This window comes from Hevea brasiliensis, chromosome 12 (assembly GCF_030052815.1).
Source record: "Hevea brasiliensis isolate MT/VB/25A 57/8 chromosome 12, ASM3005281v1, whole genome shotgun sequence".
Taxonomy (NCBI): domain Eukaryota; kingdom Viridiplantae; phylum Streptophyta; class Magnoliopsida; order Malpighiales; family Euphorbiaceae; genus Hevea; species Hevea brasiliensis.
Genome location: NC_079504.1, coordinates 16,681,586 through 16,701,807, shown reverse-complemented (window position 1 = coordinate 16,701,807; position 20,222 = coordinate 16,681,586). Strand labels below are relative to the sequence as shown.

At 32.9% G+C, this 20,222-nt stretch overlaps 4 protein-coding genes across 4 annotated transcripts; all 4 read left to right on the top strand.

Annotated features, from left to right (window-relative positions):
• The first annotated feature begins 630 nt into the window (after nucleotides 1-630).
• On the top strand, nucleotides 631-3,983 carry LOC110648093 (probable serine/threonine-protein kinase PIX13). Its single transcript, XM_021802212.2, has 6 exons — nucleotides 631-846; nucleotides 918-1,297; nucleotides 2,365-2,500; nucleotides 2,631-2,770; nucleotides 3,018-3,141; nucleotides 3,308-3,983. The coding sequence occupies exons 1-6, from the start codon at nucleotides 762-764 to the stop codon at nucleotides 3,634-3,636; spliced, it is 1,194 nt and encodes a 397-aa protein (XP_021657904.2). The 5' UTR covers nucleotides 631-761; the 3' UTR covers nucleotides 3,637-3,983.
• A 2,000-nt stretch (nucleotides 3,984-5,983) lies between these two features.
• Nucleotides 5,984-10,592, top strand: LOC110648100 (putative disease resistance protein At1g50180). The gene is made up of 3 exons (XM_058131201.1): nucleotides 5,984-6,906; nucleotides 7,033-8,117; nucleotides 8,796-10,592. Exons 2-3 carry the CDS (start codon nucleotides 7,079-7,081, stop codon nucleotides 10,538-10,540), a joined length of 2,784 nt encoding a protein of 927 aa, XP_057987184.1. The 5' UTR covers nucleotides 5,984-6,906; nucleotides 7,033-7,078; the 3' UTR covers nucleotides 10,541-10,592.
• Nucleotides 10,593-12,875: 2,283 nt separating this feature from the next.
• Nucleotides 12,876-16,814, top strand: LOC110667595 (uncharacterized). Its single transcript, XM_058131199.1, is given in 4 exon segments — nucleotides 12,876-13,204; nucleotides 15,054-15,304; nucleotides 16,146-16,287; nucleotides 16,289-16,814. Coding segments are annotated over 4 exon segments (915 nt in total). The 5' UTR covers nucleotides 12,876-13,066; the 3' UTR covers nucleotides 16,673-16,814.
• On the top strand, nucleotides 16,772-18,685 carry LOC131171342 (probable disease resistance protein At5g43730). The gene is made up of 2 exons (XM_058131200.1): nucleotides 16,772-16,906; nucleotides 17,773-18,685. The coding sequence occupies exons 1-2, from the start codon at nucleotides 16,903-16,905 to the stop codon at nucleotides 18,417-18,419; spliced, it is 651 nt and encodes a 216-aa protein (XP_057987183.1). The 5' UTR covers nucleotides 16,772-16,902; the 3' UTR covers nucleotides 18,420-18,685.
• Nucleotides 18,686-20,222: the final 1,537 nt, after the last annotated feature.

The window sequence follows — 20,222 nt, the reverse complement described above, 5'->3', positions numbered from 1 at the left end:
TTAATTTGCCTCAGCTGTTGTCTAACCTATTTGCTTTGCAAGTTCTTATTTCAAAATAAGCCTTGGAACTGTTCTCACATGAAATAATTTCGCCACAGGCGAAACTCTTTCTTACGATCTTACATGAGCTTCCTTCTACGACACTGTCATTACTGGTCTGTATCTAATTTCAGCTAATTATTCATCAGTGAATATTTTTTTTGTCACAAAGGGAAAAATTGTTGACTTGAGAATACTGTAACAAAACTAATTATTTGGTATTTATTTTAAAAAATATATTAATTAGTTTAAATTCATTTAGTCTTTATAATTAAAAAAAAAGTCTTATAACTCTCTCCTCTTTGAATATATTAATTAACAAAATAAATTGATTTACAGTGTGCAGGGGAGTAAAGAATACACGGTCCAGGAAATAATTAATTAACTTTTTCAAATTGGTAGACAAAGTGATTAGTTTTAGAAGAAGTAAATAATAATTTTTTATATAAAAAAAATCCATAAAGAAATTAGAAAAGTGACAGGTTTTAGTCGGCACGGTAGGACAAACTGTTAAAGGCTGCACTTTACGAAAGTATGAAACGTCAATTATTGCAAGTTCACAAGTAAATTCCGGGTGAGTGCTGATGGATGGGTGGGTTTCTTCCTTTCTAATCGCTATTTGACTTCAAGTCAAACAATGACTTCTCATATCTTTCTCTCTCTCTCTCCCTCTCCCTCTATCCATTCTGCAAGGAAGAAAGGAAAGGATACAGAAGTAATTAATGGGGATTTGCTGGAGCTCGCCTGCTGATGTGCCATCCCCAGACCCACCACCAATATCAACCACCATCGACCGTCTGAATCCTGGTAAATCAGAATATTCATTGCATTTAACATTGCTGAATAGTTTTGTTGCTTAACTTTTTTTTTTTTGGCAGATACATCTCTTGTTAGTGACAGGAGCTGGCAGACTGTGGCAAGCACCAATTTCACATGGGCATCTCAAGTGAGTACCAGTTTAACAGTTCCTGGGACTAATAATGCCACTGAGAACAGCCAAGCCTCAGAAGGAATTGATTTTGAGGGTCTTTCTAATGGGGATATTATTGCTGGTGAAACCTTGAGAGTTTTCACATATGCACAGTTGAAGGCTGCCACCCACAATTTTAGAAGAGATATGCTCTTGGGAAGGGGAGGTTTTGGAAAAGTTTATAAAGGGGGGCTCAAGGAGTATGTGCCATCTGAGGGCAAAAAGAAATCGGTCATCGCTGTCAAGAAATTGGATACTATGGGCAGGCAAGGATTTGAAGAGTGGTTGGTATGTCTTTTGCCTTGTGTTTAAAATTTCATGCGTTTTGTGGGTTCTGATTTTCTCTATGGAGCTTATCTATTGTGCTTCGTTTGACAACAATACTGCAAAATGAGAATCTCTAGTCGTAAATGGAAATTGTTAATTATATTTATAGTTAGGGAAGGATGAATGAATGAAATTTAGCTTGAAATTTTTGGTGGCCTATGGAACTGCTGTTAGCTGAACCTGAGAACATGAACGTATGCTACAGCTACTGAACAATGGGTTGCATTCCATCAGATTCTTATTATGTTAAGGTCGCAAATAAATTTGAATATTTACAAGGAATTAGTTACTTCTAGTAAAAGGGAAACATTTTATTGGCCTCTTGGCATAATATTATCCAAAGGTTGCTTGATTAGCTTTAGTTCAATTGGTCATTTTATCAAAGAACTTTCAGGTCCTCATGCTGCTGTCTTCCTTCCCTCTCCCCTAATGTTCCTCATGTAAATTATGTTTTTTCGCCTAATTGTATAATTGGAAGACAAGTGCATTAACTGAAAACTCATAATTCTACATTTTGATATGGTTACTTAGAATAGGAATCATGAAGATCAAACTTACCAACATATTGTTTTACTGTGGCTGAAATTAAAAGGATACATCTAATTTGCTTGACACATGGAATTATGAAGTGTGTTCCTTTTATCAAATGATTTGTTTTGTTGATACGTTGCCTGCATAGCTAATTGAGAATTACACTTTAGGTGATAGTGTTGTAGTTTAATGATCTCTTTGTGTGGTTAAGAAAGTTTTTTGATTGTGGTGTTATGCATAACTATCTGATAGCACACATTTTTTTCCATATTGATTGTGGTTAGATAATTCTGAGTTCAGTGATATTTTGGATCTGTAGAATCAGTACTCTTTTAACCCTCTCTGGGACAGGGAACTATTTCTTAGTTTTAACAATTTCCTTACGCATCAGTTGTAATTTACTCAAGTAATAACGTATCAATTGTAATTTACTCAAGTAATAAGCTGTCATATGTGCATTCTGTTTTTGTGCTTATGCTTTGTCCATCTTGGTGCAGTCAGAGGTGCGAATTTTGGGAAAGCTTTCTCACCCTAACCTTGTGAAGTTGTTGGGATACTGTTTGGAGAATGAAAAATTCCTCCTTGTGTATGAATTATTGCAGAATGGCAGCTTAAATTACCAACTATTTGGAAGTAAGAGCTAAGAAACATTGCTTAACATTCCCCCAAGCAGAATCACAGTTTTCCTACAAGTGTATTTTTTGTTTGCTACAGGTAAACATTCATTTTGTTCTTTGTATGCTATTTGTGTCTGCTTGTGCAGAGGGCTCCGTTTGGCCACTTCCATGGGACATAAGGTTTAAGATTGCTTTAGGAATAGCTCGAGGACTGGCATACATGCACACGCTAGATGCACCAATAATTCACAGAGATCTCAAGTCTTCAAATATACTTCTTGATAAGGTAAAGTTTTATATATTTTAGACTTCCAACCAGAAATAATTCTATTAATCCTTCATGATGAAGATTTTGTCCCCATTCTCTCTCTTGAGAATGTGCTTTATCATCCAGTCTTCCTTTCTTTTCACCACATTGTGATTGTGAGAAGGAAGGCTAATCATTGAAGAACATGTATAAAATTGCTTCTTTTTCCTGAAAATTTCGTGTGGGGATCCATAATTCATATGCTTCTTCTAACCTTTGATTTCAGTCTTATAATGCAAAAATTTCAGACTTTGGCTTGGCATTTTTGGGTTCTTTCGCTAGTTCTTCACATGCCACAAGAAGTTTTTCAGGCACTGCTGGTTATATGGACCCAAAGTACATTGCCACAGGTAATTACTAATTTCTTTTGCACTTTTGGAACTTGAATGACTTCATGGTCAAATGATGATCTACATAAAACTTCTGACCTTTGTTAGCGTGGAATTACTTGAAGCCACTTGACATAAATCTGCCTTTAAGCTTTGCCATGACATCGATGTTATGCTGATTGAATAGGGCGTTTGTACGTAAAGGCTGATGTGTACGGTTTTGGAGTTGTTATGGTTGAGATTCTAACAGGCTTACGTGCAATTGATAAAAGACGTCCGACAGAGCAGTGGGTACTTGTGGATTGGGTGAAACCATATCTATCAAGCAAAAGGAAGTTGAAAAAAATAATGGACTCCCGGTTAGAGGGGAAATATCCCTACAAGGAAGCCTCGCAAATAGCTCAGCTTGCTATTAAGTGTCTTCAACAAGAACCCAAATTCCGACCATCCATGAAAGAAATTGTTGAGACATTGGAACAGATTGAAGCATGCCATCATAAAACAAAGAGAGCCTAAATATTAATTCTGCTCATGTTATCGCCTATCAACAGTTACATTTGCTCTTAAAAGAAAGCAGGATGTTAAATCAATAAATCTAGCGTAGAAGCACTTGCCCCGAGCAGCGTAACTCTGCCATGAATGCCATTGTCAAGGGAAGCTCTTCACCTGAAATGCCTGAACTGCATCTATGTGACAGGTCAGGTAATCACTTCCCCATGAAATATTTCAGAGTTCCTATTATGTAATGAGATATGGAATGGATTGGGATTGATATGTAGCTAGAGGGGTGACTTCCATTGATTCAATATAGTTCCCAAGAAATTCTTAATAAATTTAACTCGATAAATTATGTTTTTAGGCTATGTTGGCAATAGCTAAGACATTGAAGCATGCCATCATAAAACAAAGAAACTCTAATGTTAAAGAAAAGAGGTTCAGTAGTTCTAGAGGTGTGTTTGAGCTATGCCAAATGCCTAAATTTTTAATTTTTTCTGGAAGAAATTTAAAATTAATAGTACCTAAATTTAAAGTCTTATTTTATATTAGTTTCTAATATTTCAAAATGCACTTTTGAATACTAAAAAAGATGAAAATTTCTGTTGTTGGTCATAGTCATTTATTAAAACTTAGTCCCAATAATAATAATAATAAAATTAAAATTTTTTAATTTTAATAATTACATTAGTAAATCTGTAAAATTCGATTCTGCCTATAAAATGGTCCTATCAATTTTAAAACTTGCTGCGGTTAGTCTGTCATGAAGAGACTAAATTATCCTTATTAAAAAATGGTTGAGAATGAGAGAGAAATAAATAGTGAGAGAGAGGGAAAACATAAATGTGAGAAAGACAAGGGAGAGATGAGGAGAGGAAGAGAGTATGAATTATACTATAAGAATAAAAAAAAATTCTTGCATTTAACTAACTTGATTGGTTAATATGCTGAGAAAAATTGACAGAGTGGCTATTTAGTTTAATGAAATCAAATTTTAGAGATTAATTAACATAATTATCAAAATTCATAATGATAAAACTTAAGGACTCTTTCAGTAATTCACTGTAAATATTTTTTGGTACAATAATTAACCCTAAATATTAATGAATGCTAAGTTTTATGTTATGCATTAATATTCTTAGATGTTTGGGTTAAATTCCTAGGATTTAATATAGAATAATTAAGTTTTGAATTAAAGCTTATTTTTATTTATTATTTATTTTTCTAATTTTTTAATTATAATAATAAAAAATAGTAGCTATTTCTGTTAAAAATTATGTTATTTTTAATTTTGGAATTACTCTTATTTTTTTTAATAGGTTTAAATAATATAAAATAATTATTAGAGTGACTATATCTAGAGTTCGAATTTTTTCATCAACTTAATTTGAGATCATTTATTTTTATATTGAGAAACGGAGAGAGTCATACAGTTCATCAGTTGTATTAAGTAGTTATGATCTCTATTAAATAAAAAATATATATAAAATGTTTTCTTTACTTTTTTATTATTTTTAAAAATTCTTTTAAAAATTAGGGATTATGCTCTCGACTCCAATATCCAATCTAAAATTCAATTTATTATTTTAGGGTCTTCTTAGACTATTGGTTTGGGCTATTCCAGCCACTCCAACCAGCCCATTCTACTCATCATGCTTGCGCTTACTATATATATATATATATATATATATATATATATATATATATATATATATATATATATATATATATATATATATATATATATTCATTATCCTTTGCCGTGTGTTTGCATTTTGTGTGTTTTATGTTTGATAGTTGTGCAATACCTGATTACAATTATTAATCCAATTGAACTAATAAAATTTATTTATTTTGTTAGAAATAAATTCTGTTTGATTTAATTTTTAATTAATGATTATAAAAATTTTTAATTTCTAGTCATTGATTTGATTGTCTTTAATTTAATAATCAAAATAATTAAATGTCTATTAATTATAATTTATTAATATTATATTATTTATAATTATTATTTTATGATTTTATAATAATATTTAACTTATAATTATTCTATTATTAATATTAAATTATATTTATTAATTTTTATAATAACATTATATATATATAGATATATATATATTTCAATTAATTCGACACTAGTGGATAACCAATCAAATATTTTCGATTTTGATTAAATTCAATTTTTTCTTAATTTCAATTCACTTCAGCTAATATTGTTAAAGTTAGATAATAATTCAATTAGTTGAAAATTTAGTTCGGTTAACCGAATGCTCACCTCCTACCTCAATTCAATTAGTCTTTTATTATTCAGGGATGTTTAATATGGAGATAGCTAAGGCCTAAAGTGGTAAAAGATCTAATTTATTTTCTTGCAAGCTGGAGAATAATAGCTTAACCTGATATAAAATGCATTACAAATTTGCCACCAGACAGGCAAAATTGAGAATGCAATTAGTTAGCTACAAAAGCACCGTTGAAGATAGCGTAGGTGACCTACAGAACAGGCAAAATTCATGCTACCCATGAAAGTGGTACCTGAAGGGAACAGATTGAACCATGCTAATATATAACAAATTAGTTCTTCTCATCCATTCGTTCTGTTATCAACATCTTGTGTTGCATTTGCACTAAAAGAAAGTCGTGGGAAAGGCAGCCACAATCCTCGTAGGGATTAATATTCTATGAATATCTAATAATAATAAAAATTCGTATAGTAAGTAGAAAATAAATTGTGCTTTTAAAATATATTTTTCTAGAGACATGTCTAAGCCAAAGCAAGTAAAAAGATGACTCAGTGAAAGAAATAGCCTGTATATGTGGGATACAAAAAGGGTTAATTCTCTATAGGTATTGTTTTCATTGCTTGAATCTGTAATCTTCTGTTTATGAAATAGAGTAACTTTAATGTTATACCAAAATCACCCTGTGAGCCAAGCCAAATGCATAATCTATCAATGATGTCTTACTATCTGCCATGTGGATCAGCTGTGAAGTTTTGATTTGCTAAAGGATGTTGAAGTTGAACTGTATTACTGTAGTGACCTATTGAGCCGAATTTAACCTATCCTGTTGTTTAAGCTCCTCGATTTCTGAAATGTTCGGTTTAGTAGAGATTTTCAGGGCTTTTCATGTCGTATTCTACTTGTTATTTTAGTAATGATAAAGAAAGTTTCTCCATACTTCCGCTACACGTTTCTCTAAGCAGCCTGTTTGTGTGGACTAGTTTATTTTCTGACCCACATTCAAGGTTTGGCTGGCGATTACTACGCGGATTGTGGGCCTCGTGCTCATGTGGGTATCTTTGGACTTTTAATATTACAGTTTCCTTCCCATTTCTTTATATTTGATAATTGCTAAGGAGAGCTCTGTTCTCATCTACCATCTTATTTTCTAAATCCAATCAAACTTGGGACATAGTCATAGAGAAAGGGAAGGAGAGAGATTCTCTGTAACAGAACAGAACATGGCAGAGTCTGCAGTATCAACAGTGGTGCAAGGACTTGCTGACTTGCTGATTCAGGAAGCAACTTTCCTAGATGGAGTGAAGGAGGAAGTGGTTGGCATGCAGCTTGAGCTCAGGCGGATGCAATCTTTCTTGAAAGATGCCGATACAAGGCAAGACGAGGAAGAAACTATTCGCAATTGGGTTTCTGAAATCCGAGAAGCTGCTTATGATGTAGAGGATATCATTGAAGAGTTCGCCCTCAAAGTTGCTTTGAGGAGAAGATCAGGCGTAGTCAATGTCATCAAGAGGTATGCTACAATTGCTAAGGAATCTGTAGAGCTTTACAGGGTTGGTTCTGAGATCCAAACTATTAAATCCAGGATTTCTAATCTTACCACAAGCTTGCAAACTTATGGGATACAACCTAGAGAAAGCTCTGGTCCTTCTCTACAGGGAGGAAGGCAGCAACATTTGAGAAGGTCTTATTCCCATATTGTGGAAGATGATATAGTTGGGTTGGAGGAAGATGTGAAAATTTTGGTGGAACAATTGGTGAGCAGTGAAAAAACTGTTGTTTCCATTTATGGAATGGGAGGCCTTGGAAAGACTACCCTTGCTAAGAAGATGTATCATAATCCTGATGTTAGGCATCATTTTGAAGCTTTTGCTTGGGCTTATATATCCCAGCAATGTCAACCCAGGGATGTCTGGGAAGGAATCTTGTTTAAGCTAATCAATCCATCTAAAGAGCAGAGGGAGGAAATTTCAAGTCTAAGGGACGATGAACTGGTTAAGATGCTTTATCAAGTTCAACAAGAGAAGAAATGTTTAGTGATCTTGGATGATATTTGGACTGTTGAGACTTGGAATAATCTGCGTCCTGCTTTTCCATATAGAACTGGAATGTTTGGCAGCAAATTATTGCTCACAACTCGTATCAGGGATGTTGCATTGTATCCAGATCCAACATGCTTTCTCCATCAACCAAGATACTTAAATGATGAAGAGAGCTGGGAATTGTTTAAAAGGAAGGCATTCCTTGCCAGAAATTATCCAGGTAGTTCTTCTAATTTGAAACTAGTTCCCCACTTTCAGATAAATATGTTATCTATCGTTTTCAGAATTTAGCTTTGAAACCTTTCACTGATTTTTTTACAAGAAAGAAAACAAATTGAAGCAAAAGAGCACACTTCAGCCGGCTCTTTCCCTGTCCTTTTCCTTGACATTATATATACCTTAGAAGGATTGTTTAAATAATCAAAGATGCTAGGAGCAACTTCATGATTTAAAGAGATTTAACTATGTATACTATGCTATGAAAGAAATAATTGTAAGCACTCTCAAGTTACTGCAACATTAAATAACTTTAAATTTCTTTATTTTTAATAGTTGGGGATGAAATTCATGAATTCTTTCAGTATTCAGATACTATGTAGGTCTATGGACTCACTATTTGCAACACAAAGTACTATTAAAGTTTCAAGACATGCTAAAGGGAATATATGAGCAACTCTAAACGTCCCTAACTGGGAAATGAATAACACATGACTAGAGTATGCCCACTTCATTATTTTTCTGCATTCTTATTCTAGGGGTCAGACTTTAATTCATCAAGTATATTAATGATGTCAAATATGGGACTTTTATAGTCTTTTCTTGAGTAACATCACTTCACTATTACTATTAGTAGTGATCAATTTAAATGCTGTCAAATGTTCATGTATGCTTATTGCAGACTTCAGAATTAGAGCACAAATGGAGGAACTGGGAAGAGAAATGATTGGGAAATGTACAGGACTACCATTGGCCATTATTGTGCTTGGAGGACTTCTGGCAACTAAGACAACTATCTATGAGTGGGACACAGTTCGCCGCAATATTGTTTCACACTTGAGGAGAGGCAAAGGCCATGAACAACTCTTCGGAGTATCTGAGGTTTTAGCTTTAAGTTACCATGAACTGCCATATCAGTTGAAACCTTGCTTCCTTCACTTGGCCAATTTCCCTGAAGATTATGAGATACCTACGAAAAAGTTGATCCGGATGTGGGTTGCTGAGGGATTCATATCATGCATTCACAATGAAGAAATGGAGGAAATTATGGAGGATGTAGCTCAGCGTTACTTAGATGAGTTGGTCCAGAGGTGTATGGTTCAGGTAGTAGAAAGAGGCTCAACTGGAAGGATTAGAACTTGCCGTATGCATGACCTTATGCGAGACTTATGCTTGTCAAAGGCAAAACAGGAAAATTTTCTAGAGACTTATTGTCAATTGCATGCAAATGATCACTCGGTTTACTCATTTCCTTCATCCCTGGTAAATGAAGCTAGGTCAATTGGTAGGCTTCGTAGACTTGCAATCTTTTTGGATGGAGACCTTAAAAGATTTGTCCCCTCTCGATACAAAAGAAATTCCCACCTTAGATCTCTTCTGTATTTCCATGAAAAACCATGTCATGCAGAGAAATGGGGATCAATAAAATCAGTTTTCAACAACTTTAAGTCACTCAGGGTCTTAGATCTTGAAGGAATTCAGAGTCATGATGGAAAGTTACCAAAAGAAATTGGCATGTTGATCCACTTGAGATTCTTGAGCCTGAGGGATACTGATATAGATGAATTGCCATTTACAATAGGCAACTTGAGGTACTTGCAGACCCTAGACCTTTTGACTTGGAATTCAACTGTACAAATACCAAATGTGATATGGAAGATGCAAAGGTTGAGGCATTTATATCTTCCTGAATCCTGTGGTGATGATTCAGATAAATGGCAGTTGGCTACACTGAGCGACCTGCAGACGCTAGTGAACTTTCCTGCAGAAAAATGTGATATAAAAGATCTACTAAGTCTGACCAATCTCAAGAAACTAGTAATAGATGATCCGAAATTCGGGCTACTCTTCAAGTCACCTGGTGCTGCATTTAACCACTTGGAGACTTTGTCCTTTGTCAGTAATGAAGATTCTACTGTAATTCAAGTTATTACAGAAAGTCCTCATCTTTATAAGCTGCATATAGAAGGCCAGATAGAGAAGCTACCAGAGTGCCATCAATTTTCCTCGAACCTCGCCAAATTAAACCTGCAGGGATCTAAACTTATGGAAGATCCAATGGTGACATTGGAAAAGCTGCCAAACTTAAGAATCCTCCGTTTACAAATGGATTCATTTCTTGGATCTGCAATGGTTTGCTCTGACAAAGGTTTTCCACAACTGAAGTCTCTGTTCCTTTGTGACTTGCCCAACTTAGAAGACTGGAGGGTGGAAGAAGGGGCCATGTTGAATCTCTGCAATTTAGTGATTTCAAATTGCACATCTCTGAAGATGGTTCCTGATGGACTAAGGTTCATCACTTCCCTTCAGAAAATGGAGATAAGATCAATGCTTAAAGCATTCAAAACCAGGCTTGAAGATGGAGGAGACGATTTCTACAAAGTCCAACATGTGACCTCTGTTGTGTTTCGGTATTGTGATTACTAGAATATGAACTACTCATCATCATTAATAAGGTACTTGTTAATTTCATGGCAAATTATAGGTTGCACCTGGTGCACTAAAAAATAGTGTACCTATCTTTCAAAAAAATCGATTAATTCTCTAAATTTAAGTGTGTGGGATATGCATATGCACCAGAAATATCTAATAATTTGTTTAATTTTATTTCTAGATATGAGAAATTCTCATTGTCTTGCATTAGTTACACATATATACAAAAATATACTTATGAATTTAAATGTAGTTTAATTAGTATATATTGTTTTAAAAAAAATCTAAATATTACACTAATTTAAAATAATAATATTAAAATCAAATAAAGTTATTAAAACATAGTATAATTTTGAAAAATTAAACACTATGAAAATAATATTCTTAAAAAATTAAAAAAAATGAAATTACTAATTTATTTATAAATGTAAGATTTTTAAAATTAATCAACAATTTAAAATATATTTATATGTCGTGATTTAATGATATTTTATCATAATTTAATAATATATTTAATAAAAAGTTAATTTATATGAATTTGACAGCACAAGGAAGTATTTAATAGCTGAATAATTTGATAGAATTAGAAGTATATATATATATATATATATATATATATATAGAGAGAGAGAGAGAGAGAGAGAGAGAGAGAGAGAGAGAGAGAGAGAGAGATGGAGCTTGAGGCAAGGGGGGGCATTGGACCTAAGATTTCAAAAATTTTAGAGGTACACTCATAGTTTTTTGAAACCAAATATTTTTTAGGGTAACTTATAATTTAATTTTTAATACTTGATAAAATATATTTAATTTATATATTTTTAAAATTAAATAAATTAACTTCCCACTTTTAATTTGTCAAAAATTAGTTCATACTGTAATTTATCATTAATCCAGATTTCAACCGAAACAATTATGTTTTTGACATTTTAATGAATAATTTAATTTTTATATTTTTAAAATTAAAAAAAAAAAGTTAGTATCTCACTTTTTAAAAAATTTTATATTTAAATTGTTAATAAATTTTATATTTAAATGATTATATATATTATATTTAAATTTAAATATAATATATATATATACATTTATATATATATATATATATATATATATATATATATAATCTTTTATTAAAATATTTTTTGTGCATCTACTCCTAAATTATTAGAAATAACTATGGTAAAATATGTATTCATATTTATAATTTAAAAATCTACTAAGTATACTTAAAATTAGAATGATTAAAATAATTTTTTTATATTTTTTAATTCAATTTATTTTTTCATTATTGTATTGAAAAAAATTGAATTTGAGATAAATTTGAACAAACTTTTTAAATCAAACCCATTAATATAGTTTAAGTATGGTAATTCATAATATAAAACAGTTATTATATTTTGAATTAACAATAATTCTATTTAAATTTTAGCAAATCATTTTTATTAAAAAATTAAGATGTTTAATTCTTGTCATTATAAATTAATTATAATAATTTATTAACTTTTGTAAAAAAAAATTATTAATTTTTATTTATTAATATATAATATTTTAGTTGGCGTTAAAAAGTAAATTTTTGCGTCTGTCAATATATATATATATATATAAATTAATTAAAGAAAATTAATTAAAAGTTATTAAAAATAAAATTTAATATATATTAATAATAAAAATTTAAAAATAATTTTTTAATAATATTTAAAATAATATTTTTAAAATATTTTTTAACCCTAAAAACTCAATACGAAACAGTACTTTATAATACTTTGAAACTATGGCTAAAAATTTGATTTACATGTAATGCTACTTATTTAAAAGAGGATATGCAAGACTTTCAAAAAATTCTTTAAATTTAAAGGGTATCATTATTTACACTCTTTTATATTAATTAATTTATTATATCATTTGATACGCCATTATGATATTAATAAATATTAAATATCTTGACCTTGTAGTCTTAAGTAAAAATAAAAAATAAAGTCGAGCGTCTTAATATAGCATTGATTGAGGTTCAGAGTGAATGAATATGTTTATGGATTGATTTTTCATAATCTTACATTGATTATAAATAACATAAATATATGCTTTATATGAAAAAAATCTCATATCAATTATAGATAACATACATATATACTTTATATAAAAATAAAAATTTTATTAAAATTATCATAATTTTAATAAATGCTTATTTCTATTACTAAACTGTAAGCGTCTGTCTCTTGATATAATAATAATAAATATTAAATATCTTTAAAATATAATTAAAAAACATATAATTAACAAAATAATGTCACGTTAAAATAATTTGTTGTAAATAGGAGAAAAATAAATAATAATAATAATAATAATAATAATAATGTAAGGCTGGGAAGTGGGGATATGAAGCTGGAAAAGAAACTTCCAAATTTACAGAGAAGGTATTTCTGTATCACGAGACCTTTGCTTTAGTTTCTGCACCGCTCTGCTTTTGTTTCTGCTTTGTGAGCTCTTAAATACATATTGTGAGAGACGGCAAGAGGAACTGACATGAGGCTGGCCTCGCCCACTACCGCATCTTCTTCATTCTGGATTATCGCCGCCGCCGCCGCCACAAGGCCAAGTTCATCTCTTCACCGTGGTCTTCACTTCCTTTCAACTTCTTCTTCTCCTCTGCTTCCTTCTTTTGTACGTTCATTATCCTTCTATATATTTAATTTTGTAGCTAAAATGTCCATACTCACATTCTTTTCTGCTATAGAAATGGATTGGATTGGATTGGTTTGTTTTGCTTGTTTGGGAATTGGAGAATTGAGCTAAATCTTTAATGTAAAAAGTTTTCTGGCATTCGTTTAATTTTTGAACTTTGAATGTATATCGTCGTAAGCACTGTGGATCTAGCTTGGATCTAAGTTAGGATGGGGGCTTGGGCAGAGAAGATTGTAATTTCATTATGATAGGTTTGAATAATTGACGTTTTACTTTTGTGTAGAAAATTAGAGTTGAAAAAAGAAAGTTGAAAAAAAGCCTCAATTTTGATCCTGGAAAATTAGGGATGCAGGATTCTTGGCTCTGGTTGAAGTCAAATGGTATTTCAATCACCATTGAGTTTGCAAGCTACTAATGCAAAAGCTTTAAATGGTGGAACAAATTAATAATTCTGCTAAAAATTTTATATTTTTATGATTTTTTATGCAATTTAAAATCACCATATTAGCCAGTCCTAGGATGCACGGAAACGGGAGGCGGGAGCGTTTCCCCGTTCTGGAAACGTTTCCTTGCCGGAAACGTTAGGACACGGCGAGGAAACTTCTCCGGGCCGTTTCCATAATCCCTTGAAATCGGAAACGCGTTTCCTTCGCCGGACACGCGTTTCTTTAAAAGAAACAAAAAAAGTCGCACCTCCAGGAAGAAAGGAGAAGGCAAAGAAAGAAGAAGAAGAAGAAGAAGAAGAAGAGGAGGAGGAGGAGGAGGAGTACCTGGTGGGGCAGCGTGCCGGCGATGGAAGGTGACTGGTCTCTGCTTCCTTCCCATCCGATGCTCTGCCAATCAGCCTCCCTTCCCCGATGGCGCTGCTCCTTCGATGGCTCTGCTCCTTCCCCGAATCCTAATACCACGTTATTTCCTATTTGAAAATTTTTTTTTTAATTATTATTATTATTTTTTTATTCAATTTTCACTGTATTAAAACTTTGAACCTTTCTTTTCTGCATTTTAATATTAATTTTATTATTCTATATAGTTATTATTTTAATTATTTATAATTATAAATATATAAATAATCTAATTAATTAATCAAGTAATTAATTTCATTATCTTTCCCTTTTTTAAATATTTAAATTTATTATAATCAGGACTTCCAAATCCATTAATATACACATATATATGTATATATGTTATTTATTTATAAATATATCCCTATTTTTTTTATATTTACGCTTTTCCCCCACATTTCGGTTTCCCAAATCTTTTAAAATGCCATTTACTTGTGTCCGTTTCTGCGTTTCCCTGGGTCCGCATTTTCGTTTCCGTGCTACATAGTTAGCCACTATCAAAGCTACTGAATTGCAAGGTGCCCGCAGCATTTTGAGCTTGAATTTCAATTATGACCTCTCTTAATTTAAGGACTGTCTATTTTTATGCAAATCTGTCTGACCAGCTCGCTGGAAATCCTAAACAATCCACTTTCCGATTAATTTTAATAGAAAATTTGCAGCCATGTTGTTCCTCTGGTTAATGTTGAAAGTTGACTAGCTGGCATAGGAAGATACTTTATTCAACATTGTATTGCAGTAACTTTTCGTATTTATTGAGTTTATATACAAGAATGTAGAGAAAGCAATTATTTCTTTGCCAGAGTCTTATTGAAAATTTGCAACTTTTGACAAGCTGGATTGATGAATGTACTTACTGAACTATTTTCGTGGGAACTTTTCATATTTGTTGAGATTTTAGAAAATTGTTACTAAATCATGTATTTATGACGTCTTGTTGGAAGTATGCAAATTTTGATTTTAAAGCTTCAGTTCATTTTCAGAGAAGATGCAATTTGGATTCTCAGAGATCATCTATAGGGAAAGTTGAAGAAGACATAAATGATGAGGCATGTGAGTTAGTCAATGGAGTGGAATTGTCAATAGGCAAGGGTGCTGATACCATCAGTGCTTATCTCTTCAAGGCAGTGAAAAATAACAATGGAACTGGCATACTGCTCTTGTCTGATGTTTTTGGGTTTGAAGATTCATCTACAAGAGACTTTGCATATCGTGTTGCCTGTAATGGCTACAAGTATGTTTTGCTTAATGTCTTACCTTCTGCCATGTTTCTAACACTTGTCTTATGTTTTCCCTCTGCTTAATATATACAATGCTCTGTATGTCAGTTAAGGCAGCTTTACCACGTATATTTTTAACCCTAAGGATCTATATATATATATATATATATATATATATATAATAAAGTTGATCTTTAGGGTATACAAACAGAGGAGCTTTTGCATAAATTGAATTTTTTTTCATTACACGTATAAATTTATTTTCAGCTGCGCAAAGAGGCTGAACCCTTCCCGTGTCCTCTTCAATCAAGCTGTCTTAACTCTTCTGTGACTGGACAAATAAATTAATTTGCCAATGGCTTGGTGAAATAAATTTATTTGTATATTCAGTTATCATTTGATCATATTTTTCTCCTTCTATTTTGTTGGATTAATTTGGTAATTGAAGATTTATTATTTATACTTTGTTTACTACCATCATACAAGTCATCATTGGTCCCCATGTTCAATGAAATAACGTTAAATTCTCAGTATTAGATTTTTCTTGTTTACAAGATCTTTTATATTCCAATTACCCTTTTTCCTATTTGGTTATAAAAGCTAATTATTTTCAGGATTATAGAATTACAGAATTAATTACATCTTATAAGTTTGCATAAAAATTGAATTTTTGTTATCAATTTTATTTTAATAGTTTTTTCTTGGTCTCATTTGTTGGTGATTGCTTAAATATAATGGCGTTATTGTAATATTGATATTCTGTATCATTGTTAATTATTGGATATTGATTCTTTTTGGCTGACTTTCAAAGCCTGAATAACTTGTGTGGTTGTGCCCATTAAATTAAAACTGCAGTGTTCTTGTTCCTGACTTATTTCGTGGAGACCCGTGGGCAAAAGACCTGCCAAAGACTAAGTTTGAACAGTGGATAGCAAAACAAGAACCGCAGAGGGTTGCAAAGGACATCACCACAGCAACAAAATGGATGGCTGATGAAATTTTTAGCTGCAGGAATTTCAAAGAAGCTGGGCATAATTGGGTTTTGCTTTGGAGGAGGCCAAGTGATAGAGGCGCTATCGAGAGACCAAGGAGCTTGTTTTGGCATAGCGGTCTCCTTTTATGGTACAAGGATGCTTCCATCAGTAGCTTCCAATGTAAAAGTTCCCGTATTTTTTATTTCAGGGGACAACGATCCGCTATGCTCAGTCAATGTCTTGAAAGATATCGAGAAGAGCATGTGTCAGGGGTCAAGGGTAGTCGTCTTCCAGGGAAGAGGTCATGGCTTTGCCCATCGTCCTAACTCCCCTGAAGAAGATAGAGATGCAGAGCAGGCTTTTGTTCTCATGAGAAATTGGCTATATGATGGTTTGGTCTTACAATGAGTGCAGGCTGTATGAAGTTTTTGTATATTAATTGTGCCTGTAAAGTTTGTTGCCTCTGTTGTTTATGAATAGGGTGAAATTTTTAAGGAGACTGATATTCCATCATTGGATTTCAGTGCTGCAGATAATTTCTTTGCATCAAGAGTTTTGTCGGATGTTGCTTAAATGGGAAAACTTACTAGAGAAAGTCATATGCTTCGTTCAAATTCTAAGCATCCATTCTGGGCAATATGGGTATTTACTTTTATTCAAATATTAATTTAAAATGTTTAATAAAATGATAAAACTTAATTGATTATAAAACTTAAGGTTTTAATTTCACTACAAAATCTTCTGCTACATTTGACTTGTAAATACAATTTAACATCCTTACAGAGGTTGTTGGATGGATGGTGATGGATACATATTTTTTATTGGTTGATTAATTGTAATGGACATGCACGTGGACGAACATAGGAAAGGGGGCTTTGAGTCTTGCTCTTGCTATGGAACCTATTTTATTTGTAATGATCAATCCTTCTTGATTGTCCTTGGTCCTTTTTGTATTTCTTCCAAGTGATACAGAAATATCTCTCCTTGTCTTTGATTCTTGCCTTTCTGTTCTGTACATGGTTGATTTTCTACAAAGTCTTTGCTAAACACAAATCATGCAGTTGCTAGATTATTTTTTCTTTGCAAGTAAGTTCCACAGTTCATTCACCTGCCTTTGTTTTTCAAAAATAGAAATTGGCCAATTCTTTTCATGTGGAATGGACTCAGTTTGAAATTTCAAAACTGACCTCTACTTAGAATCTTTTTTTCTCTATACTCACTGATCCTGTTTTTATTTTTTCCAGCAACTCAGTTCTCAGTGTGTTTCTTGTATTTCAATGATAGTTGATTCTGGAGAATGTCTGTGTTCTTCTGCAGATTTGTTTATACATATGTCAATTGTCCTGTTTGTTATGTTGCCTGTTCGTTAGCAATCCATCTTTGCTGATTAAGTGGACACGCATTAGCTTGCTAAAGTCATTTTCCATTGTATCTGTAAGTTTGATTACTACCCTTTCTTGCATTCTTTTTTCTTGAACTCATGTTCTTGTTGCACATTCGTGTTTCAGGTCCTGGTTATTCTAGAATTAGAGCAAGGAAAATGGAGTTTGTAATTGCGACTGCAAGTACAGTTGTTGGTGAAATTGCTAAAACCTTGGTGGCCCCAGTCGGCCGATCAATTGGTTACCTAATTTACTACCATTGTAACATCAAGAATCTGGAAGAGGAGCTTCAGAAACTGGTTGATAAGAAGATCACTGGGGTGGACTCACGCGTGGATGACGTCAAAAGGAACTTGCAAGTTGTTGCTGGTTCTGTAATTCATTGGCAAGAGGAAGTGGATTACATTGATCAGAGGGGCAAAGAATTTCTTGAAAATGTAATCAAAGTAAACAACCTATGTTTTAACGGGCGTTGTCCAGATCCAACGTCACGTTATTGCTTGAGCAGGAAAGCCAAGAAGATGACAGAGAAGGTGCTTGCTCTGCTCGAAGAAGCGGTGAATTTTGGTCAGATAGGCTATCCTGGTCCTCCACCAAATATAGGATCAACCTTCATCACTGAAGGCATCAAGGATTTTGAATCAAGGCTATCAATTATGAAAGGAGTATGGGAGGCTTTGAAGGATGACAACCGGAGCATGACCGGTATTTGTGGGATGGGTGGAGTGGGTGAGAAAGATACAATGGCTAGTAGATTAAACGGCGTGCAGTAGTCACCTCTAAGTTATTTACAGAAGATACTCAAAACGCTGCGTTTAGTAAAAGGAAATTAAGAAAGCAGGCTCTGAAGTTCACAGTAATGAAGAATGAAGAAAATAGCGGGAGAGTTTATTTACAGAAGATACTCAAAACGCTGCATTCAGTAAAAAGAAATTAAGAAAGCAAACTCTCAGGTTCACAGTAATGAAGAATGAAGAAAATGGCAGGAGAGTTTGTTATCAAATGGCTACAGCTATCATAGATGCTTCAAGAAGTAGTTTCACGTATGTAGCCATACATGTATAGACCTTCTCGTTACAATGTAATTCGGTTTTTTTTTTTTTTTTTCAGATTAATGAATTCAATTTTCCTCTCTAAAGATCTTGTTTTGATTTGAGTTTTTCTTTAGATTTGTTCATGGTATTATAGCCAACGATTGCTACCTGCGATCTAATATGAATTTCTGTGATTTTATTTTCTGAAAAATAACCACCATGGCCAATGTTAGAGAATCTGGTGTAGATCAACGCCAAAAAGATCATCTTGCCTTGCAGAATTCTGATTCTCCAGGCATGATTCTTGTGAGTTCTTCACTGACTGGAGAGAATTACTTGATGTGGAGCGGATCAATGATGATTGCTCTTAAGGGTAAGCTGAGTTTTATAATAGGAAAATGTGAAAGGCCAGAAGGAAATTTTCCTAACTTTGAGAAGTGGATCAAGGCTGATAGCATGGTTATTTTGTGGATTCTCAATTCAATTTCGAAAGAAATTGTTGAAGCCTTCATCTTCACCACGTCAGCTAAGGAACTTTGGGATGATATGTCTCAAAGGTTTGGACAAAGCCATGGTCCTCAGATCTATAAGATCAAGCGTGAAATTGGATCTTTCCATCTAGGTAATTAGTCAGTTACGGTTTATTTTACTAAACTGAAGAAGCTATGGGATGAATTAGCATGTTTGAAACCTTTACCTTCATGAACATGTGGTACCTCTAAGGAGATGAGTGATATTATTGATATTGACAAACTGATGTAGTTTTTGTCTGAATTAAATAATTCATATGAGCATGTGAGAAATCAGTCATTACTCACAAATCCATTTCCAGCTGTTGCTAAAGCTTACTCAATGGTGCTTCAAATAATGCAAAAGGAAGTAAATACTTTTGTGATAGAAGTACTTGAGAACTTTATGGCTATGTTGGCTAAAACTCAGTATCTCAAGAAGAAGAATGTGAATACTGTGAGTAAATCACAGTGTAAAAGAAGGATGGTGGCAAGAAAGATGATATGTACTATGAATATTGTAAGGCTACAGGACATGTTAAGGATTCTTGTTTCAAATTAACTGGCTATCCAGATAGGTATAAACCAAAGAAGAACAATCAAGCAGCAAATCTAACTACTTAATCTGCTAATGAATCTGTCAAATCTGATTCACCTAACTCTTCTACTAATAAGGAATACCTGGCTGCTACTATCACTTCTATAGCTCAACAGGAGTTGTTTAAAATGATGAAAGGCAAGAATATCCTAGAGGTAAGGTGTGTTGAGTATACTGGTTTTGCAAGTAACATCTCAACTGATATATCAGTTTCTGCTTACTCTTGTGACAAGGTAGACTGGATTATAGACAGTGTAGCTACATCTCATATGTGCTCACTTAAAACCTTTTGTGTCTCACGCTATGTTATTTTTCATGAGTTCCAATTCCCATTTTCACAAACTCATCCACATTCTGTTCAACCTACAGTTCCCTTACCTATACCAGAAGATGATTTTTCCTTAGTACCTCATGTTTCTGATACATCAATAACTA

What these genes read in the sequence shown, in the direction of transcription:
- LOC110648093 (XM_021802212.2), top strand. Translation starts at nt 762, where the DNA reads ATGGGGATTTGCTGGAGCTCGCCTGCTGATGTGCCATCCCCAGACCCA. An exon ending in AAGGATTTGAAGAGTGGTTG is followed by an intron (nt 1,298 to 2,364) that starts GTATGTCTTTTG and finishes ATCTTGGTGCAG; the next exon opens with TCAGAGGTGCGAATTTTGGG. An exon ending in CAAATATACTTCTTGATAAG is followed by an intron (nt 2,771 to 3,017) that starts GTAAAGTTTTAT and finishes CTTTGATTTCAG; the next exon opens with TCTTATAATGCAAAAATTTC.
- LOC110648100 (XM_058131201.1), top strand. Translation starts at nt 7,079, where the DNA reads ATGGCAGAGTCTGCAGTATCAACAGTGGTGCAAGGACTTGCTGACTTG. An exon ending in CCTTGCCAGAAATTATCCAG is followed by an intron (nt 8,118 to 8,795) that starts GTAGTTCTTCTA and finishes TGCTTATTGCAG; the next exon opens with ACTTCAGAATTAGAGCACAA.